At 36.1% G+C, this 17,776-nt stretch overlaps 1 protein-coding gene and 1 long non-coding RNA gene across 2 annotated transcripts; one reads left to right on the top strand and one right to left on the bottom strand.

Moving 5' to 3' along the window:
- The first annotated feature begins 309 nt into the window (after positions 1-309).
- Positions 310-17,377, top strand: LOC125246838. The gene is made up of 3 exons (XR_007179971.1): positions 310-430; positions 1,712-1,855; positions 16,908-17,377. It is a non-coding gene; the product is annotated as an uncharacterized LOC125246838 (long non-coding RNA).
- tph1a (tryptophan hydroxylase 1 (tryptophan 5-monooxygenase) a) lies at positions 588-7,769 on the bottom strand. The gene is made up of 11 exons (XM_048157882.1): positions 7,419-7,769; positions 4,762-4,899; positions 4,490-4,673; positions 4,299-4,399; positions 4,148-4,215; positions 3,785-3,981; positions 3,558-3,693; positions 2,109-2,235; positions 1,909-2,004; positions 1,685-1,818; positions 588-1,549 (listed from the first exon to the last, which is right to left on the bottom strand). The coding sequence occupies exons 1-11, from the start codon at positions 7,512-7,514 to the stop codon at positions 1,375-1,377; spliced, it is 1,452 nt and encodes a 483-aa protein (XP_048013839.1). The 5' UTR covers positions 7,515-7,769; the 3' UTR covers positions 588-1,374.
- Positions 17,378-17,776: the final 399 nt, after the last annotated feature.

A 17,776-nucleotide genomic window follows, 5' to 3' on the forward strand; every position in this document is an offset into this window, starting at 1 on the left:
ATATATATATATATATATATATATATATATATATATGATATTTATTTTATATATTCGCATGTAAAAGTCACAAACAAGTAACAAAAATGATAGTAAAGATCATAGGCCATAAGAGATTGCTAAAATGATTAAAAAAGTGATAAAAACAGTTAACTGGGAAAGATAAATTACATATATACATTTAAAGAAATGAACTTTTTACATTAAAAATAAAAAACATATGAAGTTTACAAAAACAATAAATAAAAGGTCATAAACACAACTTTGTGCATATAGTCCAAGTATAGACGTAGATGTCACGTGGTATCCGTTACTTTTGTCAACGCTCGTCAAGATAAACCAATCACCGCATTTTGAGGTCAACCGTTAATGAGTTAATTTTTAAAACGCTTACAGATACTACTGAATCCGCTTTCCATTTGTTTATCAGGTACACATCACTGCATTCATTGAATTACAGTAAAAAAAACCTTTACTTTCATCATAATTATGTCTCCCATAAGACAAATAATGTCCTGAGATTTGAATAAGACTCACTAGAGCCGACAAGCGCCAACGACGAACACATTATAGCTAGAAAGAAGAAAGAGAAACGATACACTATTTTCACAGTAAAAAACACAATTATTTATTTTTTATTATAAGCATATGAATAATAATCTTTATCAATACATTTCTCTATACTTTAAACTTGAACTGATAGGCATAAATCATTCTTTGTTATGAATTTGCCTACTTATATAGACGCTTAACATTCCTGAATTTAATTGTAAAAAATATTCTTTCATGTCAAATGCAACATTTACATGCATTTTTAATAAATACAGATTAACCTCCAGGTCCTTCTCCATGTAGACATCCATTTTTTTCAATAACACAGAGCATACACTGAATATACTGAATATTTCATATACATACTGTGCACAAATGAAATAGAAAACAAATCAGTATACTAAAATTATTATCACTCAATATCTCTTAATAAATAAACATAAGGTGCCAATTTGAAATTACATAAATGCAAACTGAAACCACCAATAAATCAGCAGACTTCAACTTTGCACACCAGACTAACGGTCACATGTTTAGTCTGAAATTATTGTGGTCACCTTGCATAAATACCACCCTATCAAGTAGAAAATTCACATATAATACAATAACTCCACTTTCAAACATTTAGAATAGCTTTTGTTGAGCCACGTATTTAATCAAACGAGCCAAACTAATAATATAAATAGACACAAGAGGATTTGACTTCGTTTGGAAGGTTCATACATACAGCATCACATATTAATCATGCCGAACTGTGACAAAATAAATGAACTTGTGACTGGTACATGATGTAATGAATGATTTGCTGGGAAATGTAGTTTTTCAGACTCCTAACTGTTTGTTTAGCCTGTTTAGTGCGTCTCCAATGATGTCCAACTCGTGTCTTAGTTCCTCCACCACGTTGTTGATGCTGGCCGTGTCCTTCAGAACGTCTACGCTCTGCGTGTACGGGTTGTAGCGCACTGAGAATGGCCGCTTGATAGTCTTTGCAAACTCTCTAAAAGATTAAATTTAGAATAAAATACACAGGTTTAATTTATTGACAAAATTATAGTGCTAAATACTCATGCATTAATTATCAATTTTATTATTCATTGTAAGAATTTAGGTTTGTTTTTGATTGCCCACACACCTCATTTTGACTTTTGCTTCCTCGAAGGTGTCCGAAACAAAGTAGACGTCCTGAAAGGTGGTGATGATACACTCCTGTTTGCATGTCACGTTGGGGTCAAAGGGCAAGATCCTGGCGTTTCCTGACAGTGCATGCTGGAAGAAAAGGAAACAGAGCATCTCTCTCTATAAGGTGAAAATCATACACTTTCCATCATGCAGAAAAAGCTTTTTGTGGTTCTTTACCTTCAGTTCACTGATGGATGACAGCAGACCGGCCCCATAAGCTCTCAGTTTCCCTTCCTGCTTACAGAGGCCAAACTCCACAGTGAAGAAATAACACTGAAACATAATGTGCATTTTGCATTATTAAATATGCATTTTTAGTAATTTCACATCAAACATCTCTCACCAAAAGTCAAATCTCAAGGCCTGTTATTACTTACAGTAGCAAGTTTCTGTATAGAGTCATCTGATGCTCCCAGTGACGCGAGACCAATCTCCTGACTGAACTGAGCAAAGCTGGGCTCGGCCAGAAGAGGGACGTGTCCAAGCAGCTCGTGACATGTGTCTCTGAAACAGACAAATATGTGTATATATTCACATTCAATAAAAATATAAAGAATACATGTATTTTACATACAAGTACATAAAAATAAATTATATACACATACTGACACACACACACACACACACACACACACACACACACACACACACACACACACACACACACACACACACACACACACACACATTAAATAATAAAGAATATATATTTTATATAAAAGTAAATGATATATAAAATATACTTAAAATTAATGAATGATATACATATATATATATATATATATGTATATATATATATATATATATATACACACACACACACACACACACACACACAGTATATATGCATATCTTTATGTATAAAGATATACAAATAATGTGTATATAATGTGTTATTTTCTTAAATATATATTTAGATATACACACATTTAATATAAAAATGCATTTTATATACATGTACATAAAAATAAATCATATACACATACTGACACACACACACACATGAAAGAATATATATTTTATATACTTGTACATAAAAGTAAATTATATATAAAATATACTTAAAATAAATAATATATATACACACACACACTATATATGCATATCTTTATGTATAAAGATACAATTGTGTATATAATGTTTATGTGTGTGTTTATGTGTCAGTATGTGTATATAATTTATTTTTATGTAAAGTATAAGTACACTATGTAAAGTGTGTAAATTGTATATTTGTTATATTTCATAAACATTTTCTTAAATATATATTTATATATATACACACATTTAATATAAAATATGCATTTTATATACACATGTAAATACAAATAAATTATATACACATACTGACACATACAGAATAATAAAGAAAATATATTTTATATACTTGTACATAAAAGTAAATGAAATATAAAATATATCATTGTATATATATATATATATATATATATATATATATATACACACATTTAAAATAAAATATTAAAATATACATTTATTAACATGTACATAAAAATAAACATTTTAATGTTTTATATATATATATATATATATATATATATATATATATATATATATATATACATACATTTTATATACATGTACATAAAAATAAACATTTTAATGTTTAATATATATATATATATATATATATATATATATATATATATATATATATATATATATATATACACACACACACACTCACTACAAAAATAAATAAAAGTAGATTTTTTGAATTTATTATAGTGATGGCTATATCATCAATTATAGTCCCTGTATGTATTTATATCATAAGTTTGATAACATTTGATTGTTGGTGTACTCACGGCTCGGGTGTGTAGAGGGGGTCTGAGCTGTGTCGGACATATTGAGTGCAGTGAAACACACGGAAGGCAAGACCTGCCAGGAAGTCTCGCGGGGAGAGATATCCAGCCACAGGCCTGATGGTGAAGCCAGTACGCTCTGAAACAGTCATTCGCGCAATGTTAATGAAGAAGTAGTCTATAAATCCTGAACAAACCCAGCATGATGAACTGACATCCCTTTATCTCACCTTTGAGGAAGCGCGAGACATCCTCCAACTGTGGGATGTTGTCCTCACGGAAGTCGCAGTATTTGGTGAGCAAGGGCAGGTTCTTCAGGTACTCGCGGCAGGCGTGTGTGGGGTAGAGCTTATTCAGCTCCCTGAACACAACTCCCCATGTTTTCACCTCCTCCTCTGTGAACTCAATACGGGGAATGGGATCTCCACTGATGGAAGAGAAGACAAAACTTCCATTAGACTTCATGAGGAAACAGATAGATAGATAGATAGATGCGATTAATCGTGATTAATCGATTTGACAGCGATATATATATATTAAATGTATATACGTTTTATATTAAAGTATATTTTAAGAGGTTACTAAAAACTCACTGTTTGAAGCTCATAGCCAAGTCTGCAAAGTACTTTCTCCTTTTGCGATAGACATTATCCTTGAATCCCTGTTGAAACAGAAGCAAAACTGTAAGCGACGTGATTACATCTTACTGATGACATAATTGAGATGAAACGTTGCCGCGCTTACCGGGTGATCCGCATCCAGGTCTGATCCATACATCAGCACTCGGTTCGCACATTTATCCAAATCTGAAATCTTCTTCGGGAACCACGGCACATTCTCCATCTCTGGAAAAAAAAAAATCAAATATTGAGTATTTTTATAGTTATTAAAAAAAGTCACATCTGACAAAAAAATAGTGTTGTTAATTCAAGTACCGCTTTCTTCAGGCAGGCGGTTGTCAGGCGCGTCCATCTCAAGCACGTTCACGTGTTTCCTCAGCAGCTGAATGATCTCGTGCAGCTGCTCGCGGTTGCTATCGCAGTCTACGAAGATTTCGAATTCTGAGTTGCGCCTTTTGGATTTTCTGGACTCAATGTGCACAAGGTTGACGTGGTTTTCCTGTTGATTTATGAATGATGGTTAATTTTACAGCGTAAAGTTTTAGGGAAAGCAAGAAAATCCTCACAAAAAACAATTTGCCCTTCACCTGGAAAAGTTTTAGCGCCTTGACAAGCCCACCAACTTCATTTTTCAGAGAGAACACAACAGCAGCCCGACCCCGCTCTGTAGACACAGTTTTGTTGTCTTTATTCTCCTCGATCTTTGGAAAAGCAGATTTGTTCATCTGTAAAACATAGGCACAAAATCAGATTGATTGGACTGCCTGGTTAGGTCAGGTAGAAATATAGGTCATCAAAATCATTTATTGCTTTACATGACTTGATGTTTATTTGTAGCGTCAACAACATTAGCCCACTTTAAATCCAAACCTAAGTCATGTGCTCACAGCTTGTCAATCAGATCATGTAGATTAAAGAAAGAGTGTCGTAAACAACACTTAATCGCTTAAGGGCACACATACAGCTTTCTTTGTATTCATCCGAAGGTTTTGAACTTTCCTATTAAGAGGGCAAAAACTGAAAAATCATTTTATTTTTCCATCCATTTTACTTATCAAAACACATTCTGTAATTTGAGTTTCAACTCAATCAGCAATAAAATTAAAGCAACATTGTTGCTGTTTATTTATTTTTACAGTGATCATTTTGTACATTCGATTTTTTTGCTCTTGTCGACACCAGAAGCAAGCAGCGTGACGCGACAAAGCAGATAGAACCCATTATAATCAGTGATGCTGTCTACACTGGATACGACTCGATTGCAACACAACAAATTTCCAACAGTAAACTGATTCTATTACTGATGTACTTAAAGCACTCGCGCTACTTCTGATACGAAGAACAAATGGAAATTGCTTGGTGAAGAAGACACGGTTTACTCGGTCAACTGAGGGGTTTATTTTTAAGTAATCAACAACTACAACAAAGTCCAGCTGCGAACAGGTCATCCGATTAAAGGTGCCGGTTCCTGCGTCAGTTCAGCACCGCGGACAGCGGCAGTCATCATGACCTGCTTAACATAAGCGGACGCTGCACAAGCAAGGTTGCAGACTTGGGATTAGATTCAAGAAATCATACCGATAATTATAATTAGTAGTAGTGCGTGAAAAAATATATGATGTTTATGAAGTACAATGTGATGAACAACGTAGCGCCAAACACCAGTCCGAATGGAAACCAAACCAATCCAACATGATACAATGAAAGAAGAAAAGGATCCACACACAAATGTAGGCAAAAAATGTAGGCGAAAACTCTTTTTATTCCCTAAAAACTCCATTTTATTCCATGAAGAAGCTGTGACATGCATACCCTAGTGAAAAATAAGTATACTAAAATGTATTTGAAATACATTTACTTCATGCTTAGTATATGACAAATACATTTATATATTATGTACTTAATAAAAATACCTTGCAAAATTGTACTTTTGGTATACTAAACCTGGTATATTTAATTGGAACAGCTAATTGTGTACTTAATGCACTTTTAAAGTATTGATGAGGTCCAGCTAAAGATATACTGAAGTACATTTGATTGTGCTAAAGTGGAACCGTTGCAAGTATACTTTAGGTACACTTTAAATATCTTGCATTTAAAGACTGATATTATTCATACAGTCCTTATCAACAGTGACATTAAAACACATTTTAGGCTTAATATTAAGAACTGTGCATTGTGCAATAAAGAAATACTCCAAATAAAGTTTAATTATCATTTTTATACAAGCGATATGTCAGTAAATATGTTAGATTTAAAGTATACTAAATGTATTTTAAATATATTACTTTTTTACTAGGGTACAAATGAACAGTTGTTTATTTAATTTAATTTTATTATTTATTTAGTTTTTTTTTTTACATGTAATTTAAACACATTTAATTAAATGTAACGCCATGAGAGAGTGAGCTCCTTCAATGTTTAAACAAAAACTCTTTATTAAATAAAGTATTAAATGTAAATGAATAATTATAGTATATATTAAGTTGTGTTAAATAATAATGATTTAATTTAATATAATTTATACTATAAACATAATTGAATATAATTCAATTTTGATTTGCAAAATAGCAGGTTTAAGCGACCTCAAAGCTTGTCGTCTACTGACCATGTTTCTTCTATCACGCATGTGGGAGAGTAATCGTCCCTGTCCTCGTCTTCCCGACAGCAGGATTCCAGACAGCATTAGTGCATTGACCGTGGCAGGGTTCAGAGTCCTGCAATTCACCGTCTCGCTTCAACAAAGACAGGCCAGTGTCTGTCGTCTTAAAACAATCTCATTTGGAGAGCAAGGAAGCCTATTATTAGCGCCCTCTTGTTTTAATCTAACACTGGGATTAGGCTGCAATTAATCACTCTTCCACGCACATCTCTGTTAAGTGTACTTAATTTGATGCATCTTTAGATTCGGTGCATGGAGGATTGGAACATATCATTGCCAACAGCATCAAGCATTGGATGTGTTAGAGCTTTCTCACTCTTGGACAGCGGTGCACCATGGTACCGGTCACCTTCAGTTTCCTGAACGCACTTGCCATTTCAGAGATCTATGATTCCTGGAAATCTAAATTTGGCATTGTAAGACTTAAATAATATAATTTTTTGCATAGAAACTCTCATCTGTTGAGAACTTAAAAAATCTCACCTGAGCAGATAATGTATTTATAAAATGCATGCAAATTGACCAAATAAGCAGTTAAAAATGTTTTTAAAACATTTCAAAATGATATGGGAAAGCGCTTACCTCATTATTAAGTTGCTTCTCTTCCAAAGTCAGACCAAGGTTCATGGAGTCAAAAGACCTTCCTCTGCGCGGTCCCTCGCTTTTAGTTGAGTACATGCTGGTGTTTCTTATTATTTAAACAAGCTTGTCAGTCTTTTAATTGTATGTGCTACTATTGTTGTACTACAACGACACGGTGCGATTTGCTATTTATGAGGACCTGAAAAGGGGGAGGAGGGGTGGAGAGTTAATCTATCTCCTGACAGCAAATGGAAAATGAGCAGCTTCTCACGTCATGGGGATATTCATACGAGAGATGTACCTTTTCATATTCTCTTTGACGTTCTACACAAAAAAAGATCTGTGTGTGAGGAGAGCCGCTTCGCTGGCAGGAGTTAGGAACAAAAAACACCTACAGGAGACCAAAAATCTTTCCTGAAATCTCTCTGCAAGTGAAAAACCAAATATTATAAGAGCATAAGCAGGTCATTTTATAGGTGCACAATTGTGAGACTACACCAAAAGACATTTTGTTTTATTTGCAAAAATTTAGACATCATAAATGAAGCATGTGCAAGAAAGTGGGTTTAATTAATATTAAACCATTTAATAAAATATGTGAAATTGTTAATTTTAACAAATACCATAGTTAACATGCATTTCTGGAGATTTTTCTTATACACTACTAAGTCCAGATACAATTGTTGAACTGGGTCATATTCATCACAATATTTTACAATTTTTATTTAGAAAGAATACTAGAAAATGTAACAGCGGTATTTTTTTCCCTATTATAGCATGCAAAACCATTTAAAGTAAGCCAGTATTTTATTACATTAAAAAATAAAAAAGTCTGAGAACTGCAAGCTGAGCGGCTCTTTTCTGTCCATTTTTGTTCAGCTAATTACATTCTATTAAGTTGTGCTCCATATAATATTTGATATTGTTCATCAATATCAAACAAAAACACATATGCAATAAGCATTGGTATGATTTTTTTGAGAAGTCTCTTCTGCTCATCAAGACTGCATTTGTTTGAAATACAGTAAAAACAGTACTATTGTGAAATGTTATTAGTTTAAAATAACTGTTTTCTAATTTGAATATATTTAAAAATGTAATTTATTCCTGTAATCAATGCTGTATTTTCAGCATCATTACTCCAGTCTTCAGTGTCACATGATCCTTCAGAAATCATTCTAATAAGCTGATTTTGTGCACAAGAAACATTTATTACACTGTAAAATCTAATTAGTTAAACTTTTAAAAAGCATGCATAAAGATATCATTAAAAAACTAAATAAAATCTTTACTTTACATCTTTATTGTCACTCAATCAATCAATTTAATGTTGAATAAAATGTATATATATATAAACAACTTAAATACAGTGGGAGGTAGCAGTGACATTGTAACCACTCCATGATTATATGGGTTAGTGAAATTTGTAAGAGGATTCACTCTGATTCCTTAAATGAGTCTTAAAGATGTACGTCTGAAGTCAGACACAGGACCCCACTTTGCGGATCTGTGGCGCATTACATAAATTGCTTAGACTAGTCTTACAATTTAATTTTTTTCTTTTTTCTTTTTTCTTTTTAGATAGGTTATACATTAAGTCAGTTACATAAAAACTTTGAAAATTTTGACTGATTATCCCTTGGCTAACTGCTAGTTGGTCAGAGTTGTTTTTAGACAGTCTAAACATAGCGGCTGTGTTTTTGCAACTGGCCCCTGGACCTACAGGATGTTTTCTTTCTCTTTGTCCCACGTCAGTGCCATGTGAGCTTTGTGTCACATCCAGGGGTCACGGTTAAATTACAGTAAAAGCCCTCAAGAGGATGATCTCTCCATACGTGCATCATTGAAGTGTTATATCAAGGCCTCTTACGGCAGCAAATTTCATTAGGTTAGATGGATGTTCTGATTTACTTAATACCAGTTTGTCTATGTGCAGGATTGCACACCTTTTTAGGTCACACACAGGCGACACTCAAGCCTGTATCAGGTGGATTGTAAGACAAGGTTAAGGTTCTTGTGACAGGGTCACATACTTTATCCAAGCCTGAGACAGAAGCAGTGGTGAGCAGTTTCTGAAAATGAGAAGGATAATGCAGATAGTTCTCTTCTGTGACTCATATAGGTTGATTCTTCTGGTTCTGATAATTCCATTTTCTGAATTATACTGTAAAAACATTTTGTCAGATAACCTAAAAATATGTTAGTCTAAATGAACATCTTAATTTAGGTCAAAAAATAAAATAATAATAAAAATGGAAAAATGGATGGATGTACGGTTGGATGGACGGATGGTTGGATGGACACATTAATGGATGATGGATGAATTGACAAATGAATAAATGGATGGATGACTGAATGGATGGACAAATGAATTAATGGATGGACAGGCAGTTGGATGGATGGTTGGATGGACAAATGAATAAATGGATGGATGGATGGACAAATGAATAAATGGATGGACAGATGGTTGGATGGATGATGGATGGATGGACAAATGAATAAATGGATGGACGGACGGACGGTTGGTTGGATGGATAGATGGATGGACGAATTAATGGATGGACGGACGGTTGGATGGATGGATGGATGGATGGATGAATGGATGGATGGATGGACAAATGAATAAATGGATGGATGGACAAATGAATGAATAGATGGATGGACAAATGAATGAATGAATGGATGGATGGATGGATGGATGGATGGTTGGATGGATGGGTGGATGGATGGGTGGATGGATGGATGGATGGATGGATGGACAAATTAATAAATGGATGGATGGACAGTTGGATGGATGGATGGATGGATGGACAAATGAATAAATGGATGGATGAAAGGTTGGATGATAGATGGATGGACAAATTAATGGATGGATGGACAAATAAATAAATGGATGGATGGACGGTTGGATAGATGGACAAATTAATGAATGGATGGATGGACAAATGAATAAATGGATGGATGGACGGTTGGATGGATGGATGGATGGACAAATGAATTAATGGATGGATGGACGGTTGGATGGATGGATGGATGGATGGATGGATGGACAAATGAATTAATGATGGATGGACGGTTGGATGGATGGATGGATGGACAAATTAATAAATGGATGGACAGATGGTTGGATGGATGGACAAATTAATGAATGGATGGACGGACGTTGGTTGGATGGATGGATGGATGGATGGATGGATGGATGGACAAATGAATGAATGGATGGACAGATGGACGCACGGTTGGATGGACGGACAAATGAATGAATGGATGGACAAATTAATAAATGGATGGACGGTTGGTTGGATGGATGGATGGATGATGGATGGATGGATGGATGGACAGTTAGTTGGATGGATGGATGGATGGATGGATGGATGGATGGATGGATGGATGGACAGTTAGTTGGATGGATGGATGGATGGATGGATGGATGGATGGATGGATGGATGGATGGACAAATGAATGAATGAATGGACAGACGGACGGACTGTTGGATGGATGGACAAATTAATGAATGGATAGACAAATTAATAAATGGATGGACAGACGGTTGGATGGATGGACAAATTAATGAATGGATGGACGGACGTTGGTTGGATGGATGGATGGATGGATGGATGGATGGACAAATGAATGAATGGATGGACAGATGGACGCACGGTTGGATGGACGGACAAATGAATGAATGGATGGACAAATTAATAAATGGATGGACGGACGGTTGGTTGGATGGATGGATGGATGGACAGTTAGTTGGATGGATGGATGGATGGACAAATGAATGAATGAATGGACAGATGGACGGACTGTTGGATGGATGGACAAATTAATGAATGGATAGACAAATTAATAAATGGATGGATGGATAGATGGACAGATGAATAAATAGATGTATGGATGTATGGACAAATGAAAAGATGGATGGACGGATGGACAGACATATGGATGGATGGATGAATGGATGGACAAAAGAAATAGATGGATGGATGGACAAAAGACTAAATGGATGGATGGATGGATGGATGGATGGATGGACAGATTAATGGATGGATGGACAAATAAATAAATGGATGGATGGACGGTTGGATGGATGGACAGATTAATGGATGGATGGACAAATTAATGAATGGATGGATGGACGGTTGGTTGGATGGATGGATGGATGGATGGATAGACAAATGAATGGATGGACAGACAGACACACGGTTGGATGGATGGACAAATGAATGAATGGATGGACAAATTAATAAATGGATGGACGGACGGACGGACGGACGGACGGACGGTTGGTTGGTTGGATGGATGGATGGATGGATGGACGGATGGATGGATGGATGGATGGACGAATGAATGAATGGACAGACGGACGGACTGTTGGATGGATGGACAAATTAATGAATGGATGGACAAATTAATAAATGGATGGATGGATAGATGGACAGATGAATAAATAGATGTATGGACAAATGAAAAGATGGATGGACGGATGGACAGACATATGGATGGATGGATGAATGAATGGACAAAAGAATAAATAGATGGATGGATGGACAAAAGAATAAATTGATGGATGGATGGATGGATGGATGGAATACAAAGTTGTGTAACCGCACCTTGACACAAACATGTTTCTGTACATACTGTGTAGGTTAAAAATAATTATGACATAAATCACCACTCAGTGTTCTTACATCCAGAAGCTGTGATGACTCACATGTCAGAGTTTGAGGTGTGTAGACAGTGTGTAAACTGAGGAAAACCCACCTGGCGGAAGGCAAACATACTCCTATCAACAGCACAGGCGTTTGGAAGGGGTGGGGAGGGAGCGGACGACCGCTGGTAGATCAAAGCCTGAGCTCCAGGGATCTGGAGACGATGCGGATGCTGCGCTGTCACAGCTGATGATTACAATGTTAGAGACCCAGGAGCCTTTGAACATCTTTTAGTCTGTTCGCTTTGACATTATGGCAGATGAGTCAGAAAAGTGAACATTAGGCAACATAAAAGGCAATCTTTGTACTGCATACTTGCTTATTTATTTGAGAAGAACTGCATTTTGTTCAACTGCACTCATTTTGCAAAAGTTATGGTTCTAAAGTCCTAGTCATACCCATCCCTCCTCCCCTTTGCAATTTCTCCAAATCCTTGTTTTAGTCTACAGCTCATTTCAGTGGTAACAGCCACCCCCACCTAAATTATGAGATAATTAGGGAAGATGACGTCTGATCAGGGCATGGTGTGCGACTGAAACATAACCATATAGAGAGCTCAAGTAGGCTGAAACGGGACAGAGTTTTAAAGATCCATGCCGAAGATTATTTGTCTGGCCTTATTGGTTTGGAGTAGATGAGTTAGATGAAGTGATTTCATGTAAGAATTGATATTTAAACATGATGAGTCAGTCTCTCTCTCACTCTCCCTACACAAAGCGAGCTCAGTATTAATTAAAGGAAGCGTTGGCTTACATTATGCAGCCTCTGGTTCTTTTGTGCTGTTTGTTTTGAAGAGGCTCTTAGCAGCAGTGGAGAGTGAATGCTCAACGTTACACACTCATCTCATTACAGCTCACTCAGAAACGACCATATATATGTAAGGAATAATCGACGGTGGGCCGTTGAATTATTAGAAAATATTTTCCAAGAATTATTTTCCAATAATTCATTGGACCGGAGTCAATTATTCTGCTTGTACTACGGTTACCACATCTCAAGACATTTTTCAGATGTTGTATTTCCTGATAATTTACTCACCCCCGTGTCATCCAAGATGTTTATGTCTTTCTTTCTTCAGTCAAAAAGAAATTAAGGTTTTCGAGGAAAACATTCTAGGATTTTTCTCCATATAGTGGACTCCAACATCTTTCAATGGGTTGAAGGTCCAAACTGCAGTTTCAGTGCAGCTTCAAAGGGTTCTACACGATCCCAGCCATATCTAGAGAAACAATCTGTCATTTTCTAAAAAAACAAAACAAAATTTATGTACTTTTTAACCAGAAATGCTCGTCTTGCACTAGCTCTGCGATGCGATCATCACGTTGGAAAGGTCACGCCTGACGTAGGCGGAATTACCGCGGTAGGGCGAAAAATTCCATCTGACTTTCTCCTCCAACTTCAAAATCGTCCGACATCATTGTTTTACCTTTTTTTGTAAATGCCATTTGACTTAGTCTTTGCACGTTCTCTTTGTAAACACTTCTGCCTACGTCATGCTTGACCTTTCCAATGTGATGATCGCATTGCAGAGCTAGTGCAAGACGAGCATTTGTGGTTAAAACCATTTGTATTTGCCACACTTCCTGCTACTAGCTGGTGGCGCTATGACTATAACTAAATTTTGGCGTGCAGATGTCTTCAGGCCAGGGCACTTATCAAATGCAACATGTTCTCCAAACAATACGCCTATATAGGTTATTTGTCACTTCCCTGAAATACAACCCATAGGAGTGTTTGCTAAAGTTGCACTCCAATCGACAACAGGACACTTTCATTTTAATGCATTGTTCCCTTTTATCTGCGTCATATTTCAGGTTTCGTGTAGCTCAATTGGCAGAGCATTGCAATATACAACAATCATGTGATCATGCAATCATAGGTTCGATCCCAGTGTAAATGCACTATAAATCACTAAGGGTAGGTTTAGGGGTGGGGTGGGTGTATTCGTTAATAAAAAAAATGAGGACAAATGGTGTAAAAAGTCCACGCATTGCATTTAAAGGTGCCGTAGAACGTCTTTTTAAAAGATGTAGTATAAGTCTAAGGTGTCCCCTGAATGTGTCTGTGAAGTTTCAGCTCAAAATACCACATAGATTTTTTTTTTATTCATTTTTTTAACTGCATATTTTGGGGCATCATTAAATATGCGCTGATTCAGGCTGCGGCCCCTTTAAATGCTCGCTCTCTCCGCCCACGGAGCTCACGCTTGCCTTAAACAGTGCATAAACAAAGTTCACACAGCTAATATAACCCTCAAAATGAATCTTTACAAAGTGTTCGCCATGCAGCATGTCTAATTGCGTAAGTATGGTATTTATTTGGATGTTTACATTTGATTCTGAATGAGTTTGATAGTATGTTCTGTGGCTAAAGCTAACATTACACACTGTTGGAGAGATTTATAAAGAATTATAAAGTTGTGTTTATGAATTATACAGACTGCAAGTGTTTAAAAAATGAAAATAGCGACGGCTCTTGTCTCCGTGAATACAGTAATAAACGATGGTAACTTTAACCACATTTAACAGTACATTAGCAACATGCTAACGAAACTTTTAGAAAGACAATTTACAAATATCACTAAAAATATCATGATATCATGGATCATGTCAGTTATTATTGCTCCATCTGCCATTTTTCGCTGTTGTCCTTGATTGCTTACCTAGTCTGATGATTCAGCTGTGCTGCTCCAGACGTTAATACTGGCTGCCCTTGTGTAATGCATTGAACATGAGCTGGCATATGCAAATATTGGGGGCGTACATATTAATGATCCCGACTGTTACATAACAGTCAGTGTTATGTTGAGATCCGCCTGTTCTTCGGAGGTCTTTTAAACAAATGATATTTATATAAGAAGGAGGAAACAACAGTGTTTGAGACTTCCATGTACTGAACTCTTGTTATTTAACTATGCCAAGGTAAATTCAATTTTTAACTCTAGGGCACCTTTAAATGAACACACATTTTGGTTGGTAACGACAGTCATACTTCATTTCATGACACAGACGTAACACAACACTGTCATTATTTTTACGCCGGCTAGAGGGCGCATGACTTTAAAACGTAAATATAGGTTGTAATAAGGTGTTTGAAAAACGACCTATAGACCACTTTGGAGCAGACGTCACAATTACGTCACTTGCAGCTGCGCGCGCATACTGGTTGCAGAAAAATAGTTGAAGCTATTGAAGAAAAATGTGAAAAAATCCAAAGAATAAGAGAAAAATGTTTTGTTGTGCCTCTGGATGTTGGAATCGGAATGCAAAAAATATAGTCTTCATTTTTAAAGAAAACCATCGTTGAAAACGTAATTTGAAGATAAACAGAGACGTTTCACAGACTGCACTGATGACACCTGCAAGGATTAGTCTACTATTAAAGCAGGAATTTGATGTAAACAGTAAGTCTCTACATAATATTCACATAGGCCTATGCAGTTCAGAGGACATACATACATACAGCATGAAACAATTATAATTAAAATAATTTAAACCTATAATATTTTACATAGATAACTTTTAAACATAATAATTTTTATTTCACAATTCTGACTTTTTTTTTCTCTTGCATTTGCGTGTTTATTACTCCCAGTTCGGACTTTATAACTCGCAATTGTGAGTTTATTTCACAATTCTGAGGGGGAAAAGTCAGAATTGCGGGATAAATTGCAATTCAGAAAAGACAGAATAACGAGTATATCTCACAATTCTGTTTTATTTTGTAAGAAATGTGATATGTAAACTCAGATTTGCGAGAAATAAAAGTCAGAATTGTGAGATATAAATTTCTTTTTGCTTTTATTTCGTGGCTTCCATAGACTTATACTGCTCAACTTTCATTTTCTGCAACCAGCTAGGCTCCGCCCACAAAAAACTTCATCGCTGTTTGCAAACACCAAATTGGTCTATAGGGTCGGAGTTACAACGACTTCCTGTTTCATGAAGATAATAGCATGCTTTAGCACTCGGTTAAGTGTTGTGAGCATGTTTTAGGATGTTTGTAGCATAGCACTCAATTGCATATTTTAGTATGTTGTTAGAAGTACATAACAGTGTTAAACACACCACTTCCAGTTTCCAGTAGGTGGCGCTATTACTATAACTGAATATTGTCATGTAGATGTCTTCAGGCCAGGACTCTAAATAAAACGTGAAGTTTGGGGCAGATCGGTCATATGCCAGAGTTAAAACAACTTACTGTTTCATGACCAAACATTGAATTTTGTCAGGCCGGCATGGACAACTCAAGATCTTCACAATTTAACATCACTAAGACCTTTAGATTAGACTGACCAAATATGATGTTGATCTGATTAAAGCTCTAGGAGGAGTTTGTTAAAGTACGACATCTGGAAATGGCTTCCTGTTGGGTTTTCAGATTTTGCTCCCCGGGACTTTTTTGTAGGTATTTGGCTGTTACATGTGTCTACTGAATTTCATTCTTGTACGTGAAACATAGCACAAAGGGCGCTTAATTGAAATTTTGTATGTGGTGCTATCGAGCCATTTTGCCACACCTATTTCTGAAACCCATATCAGACGTAAATTTTCACCACTTCTGACGCGTGTGCAAAGTTTTATGAGATTGAGCATGTTTAGGTCCTCAAAAATGCAGTTCATTTAGAAGAAGAAGAAGAATTGACCGAGCAATTCCAATAGGGTCCTCACACCATCGGTGCTCGGGCCCTAATAAACATAAACAACTTTTTAACCATTCTATATGTTTTTATATTTGGAGTTGTGTATTACTAAATTAAATTTTGCAATATTTGCAGAAAATGTTCTGGCAGTCCTTGAAGAAGGCAAATCCACTTCACCTACACAACACCAGTGTGTAAGAGAGAGAGGAACCAGAGACAAGGGAAAGTGTGTGAGTATTCTTAGCAGGTGGCACAGAGAACACGCCCATCCTAGACAGACCCCTCACTGATAACCTGGCCCAGTTCTGTTCAATTCAATCAAGGGATTTACACACACATAGTGTGATACATGAGCTTGGCGATCCGCCTAAATCTCAATTATGATACCAACTCCACGGTGCACATGAGGACACGCAATAAACCACTTACACACACAAACACATTACTAGAGCATGATGATCAATGGATTTTCCCTCACATTTCCTTTACACTCTTAAAAAAAAAGATTTCACAGTGATGCCACGAAGAACCATTTCTGGTTTCCCAAAGAACCTTTCAGTGAACAGTTCTTAATATGAAGAACATTTTAAGAATCTTAAGATCCTTTTTCCACTATAAAGAATCTTGTGTAATGGATGTTAAAGGTTCGTCATGAATCCATCAATGCCAATAAAGAACCATTATTTAATTCCCATGAACAACATTTAAAACATCTTTTGACTTGGACCAGTTAGCAACCACCCTAGCGACCACCTACAATGCCTTAGAAATAACATAGCAGAGCCCTGACAACCACTCAGCATCATAACAATTTTTTCATGAGCAAACCACACTAGATTCTAAAATCTAGATTCTACTGCTGCAATATTGTGTAAAATTGTAGCTTCTCATCTAACTCTGATCTCACAGATCGAGATTCTACCAAGAACTGCACGGCATCTGCTCTATGCGAAAAGCTGCTTTGCATTATAAATGAGTTCAGCAGGCCGCTGTATGGCATGAAC

This window comes from Megalobrama amblycephala, linkage group LG15 (genome assembly GCF_018812025.1).
Source record: "Megalobrama amblycephala isolate DHTTF-2021 linkage group LG15, ASM1881202v1, whole genome shotgun sequence".
Taxonomy (NCBI): domain Eukaryota; kingdom Metazoa; phylum Chordata; class Actinopteri; order Cypriniformes; family Xenocyprididae; genus Megalobrama; species Megalobrama amblycephala.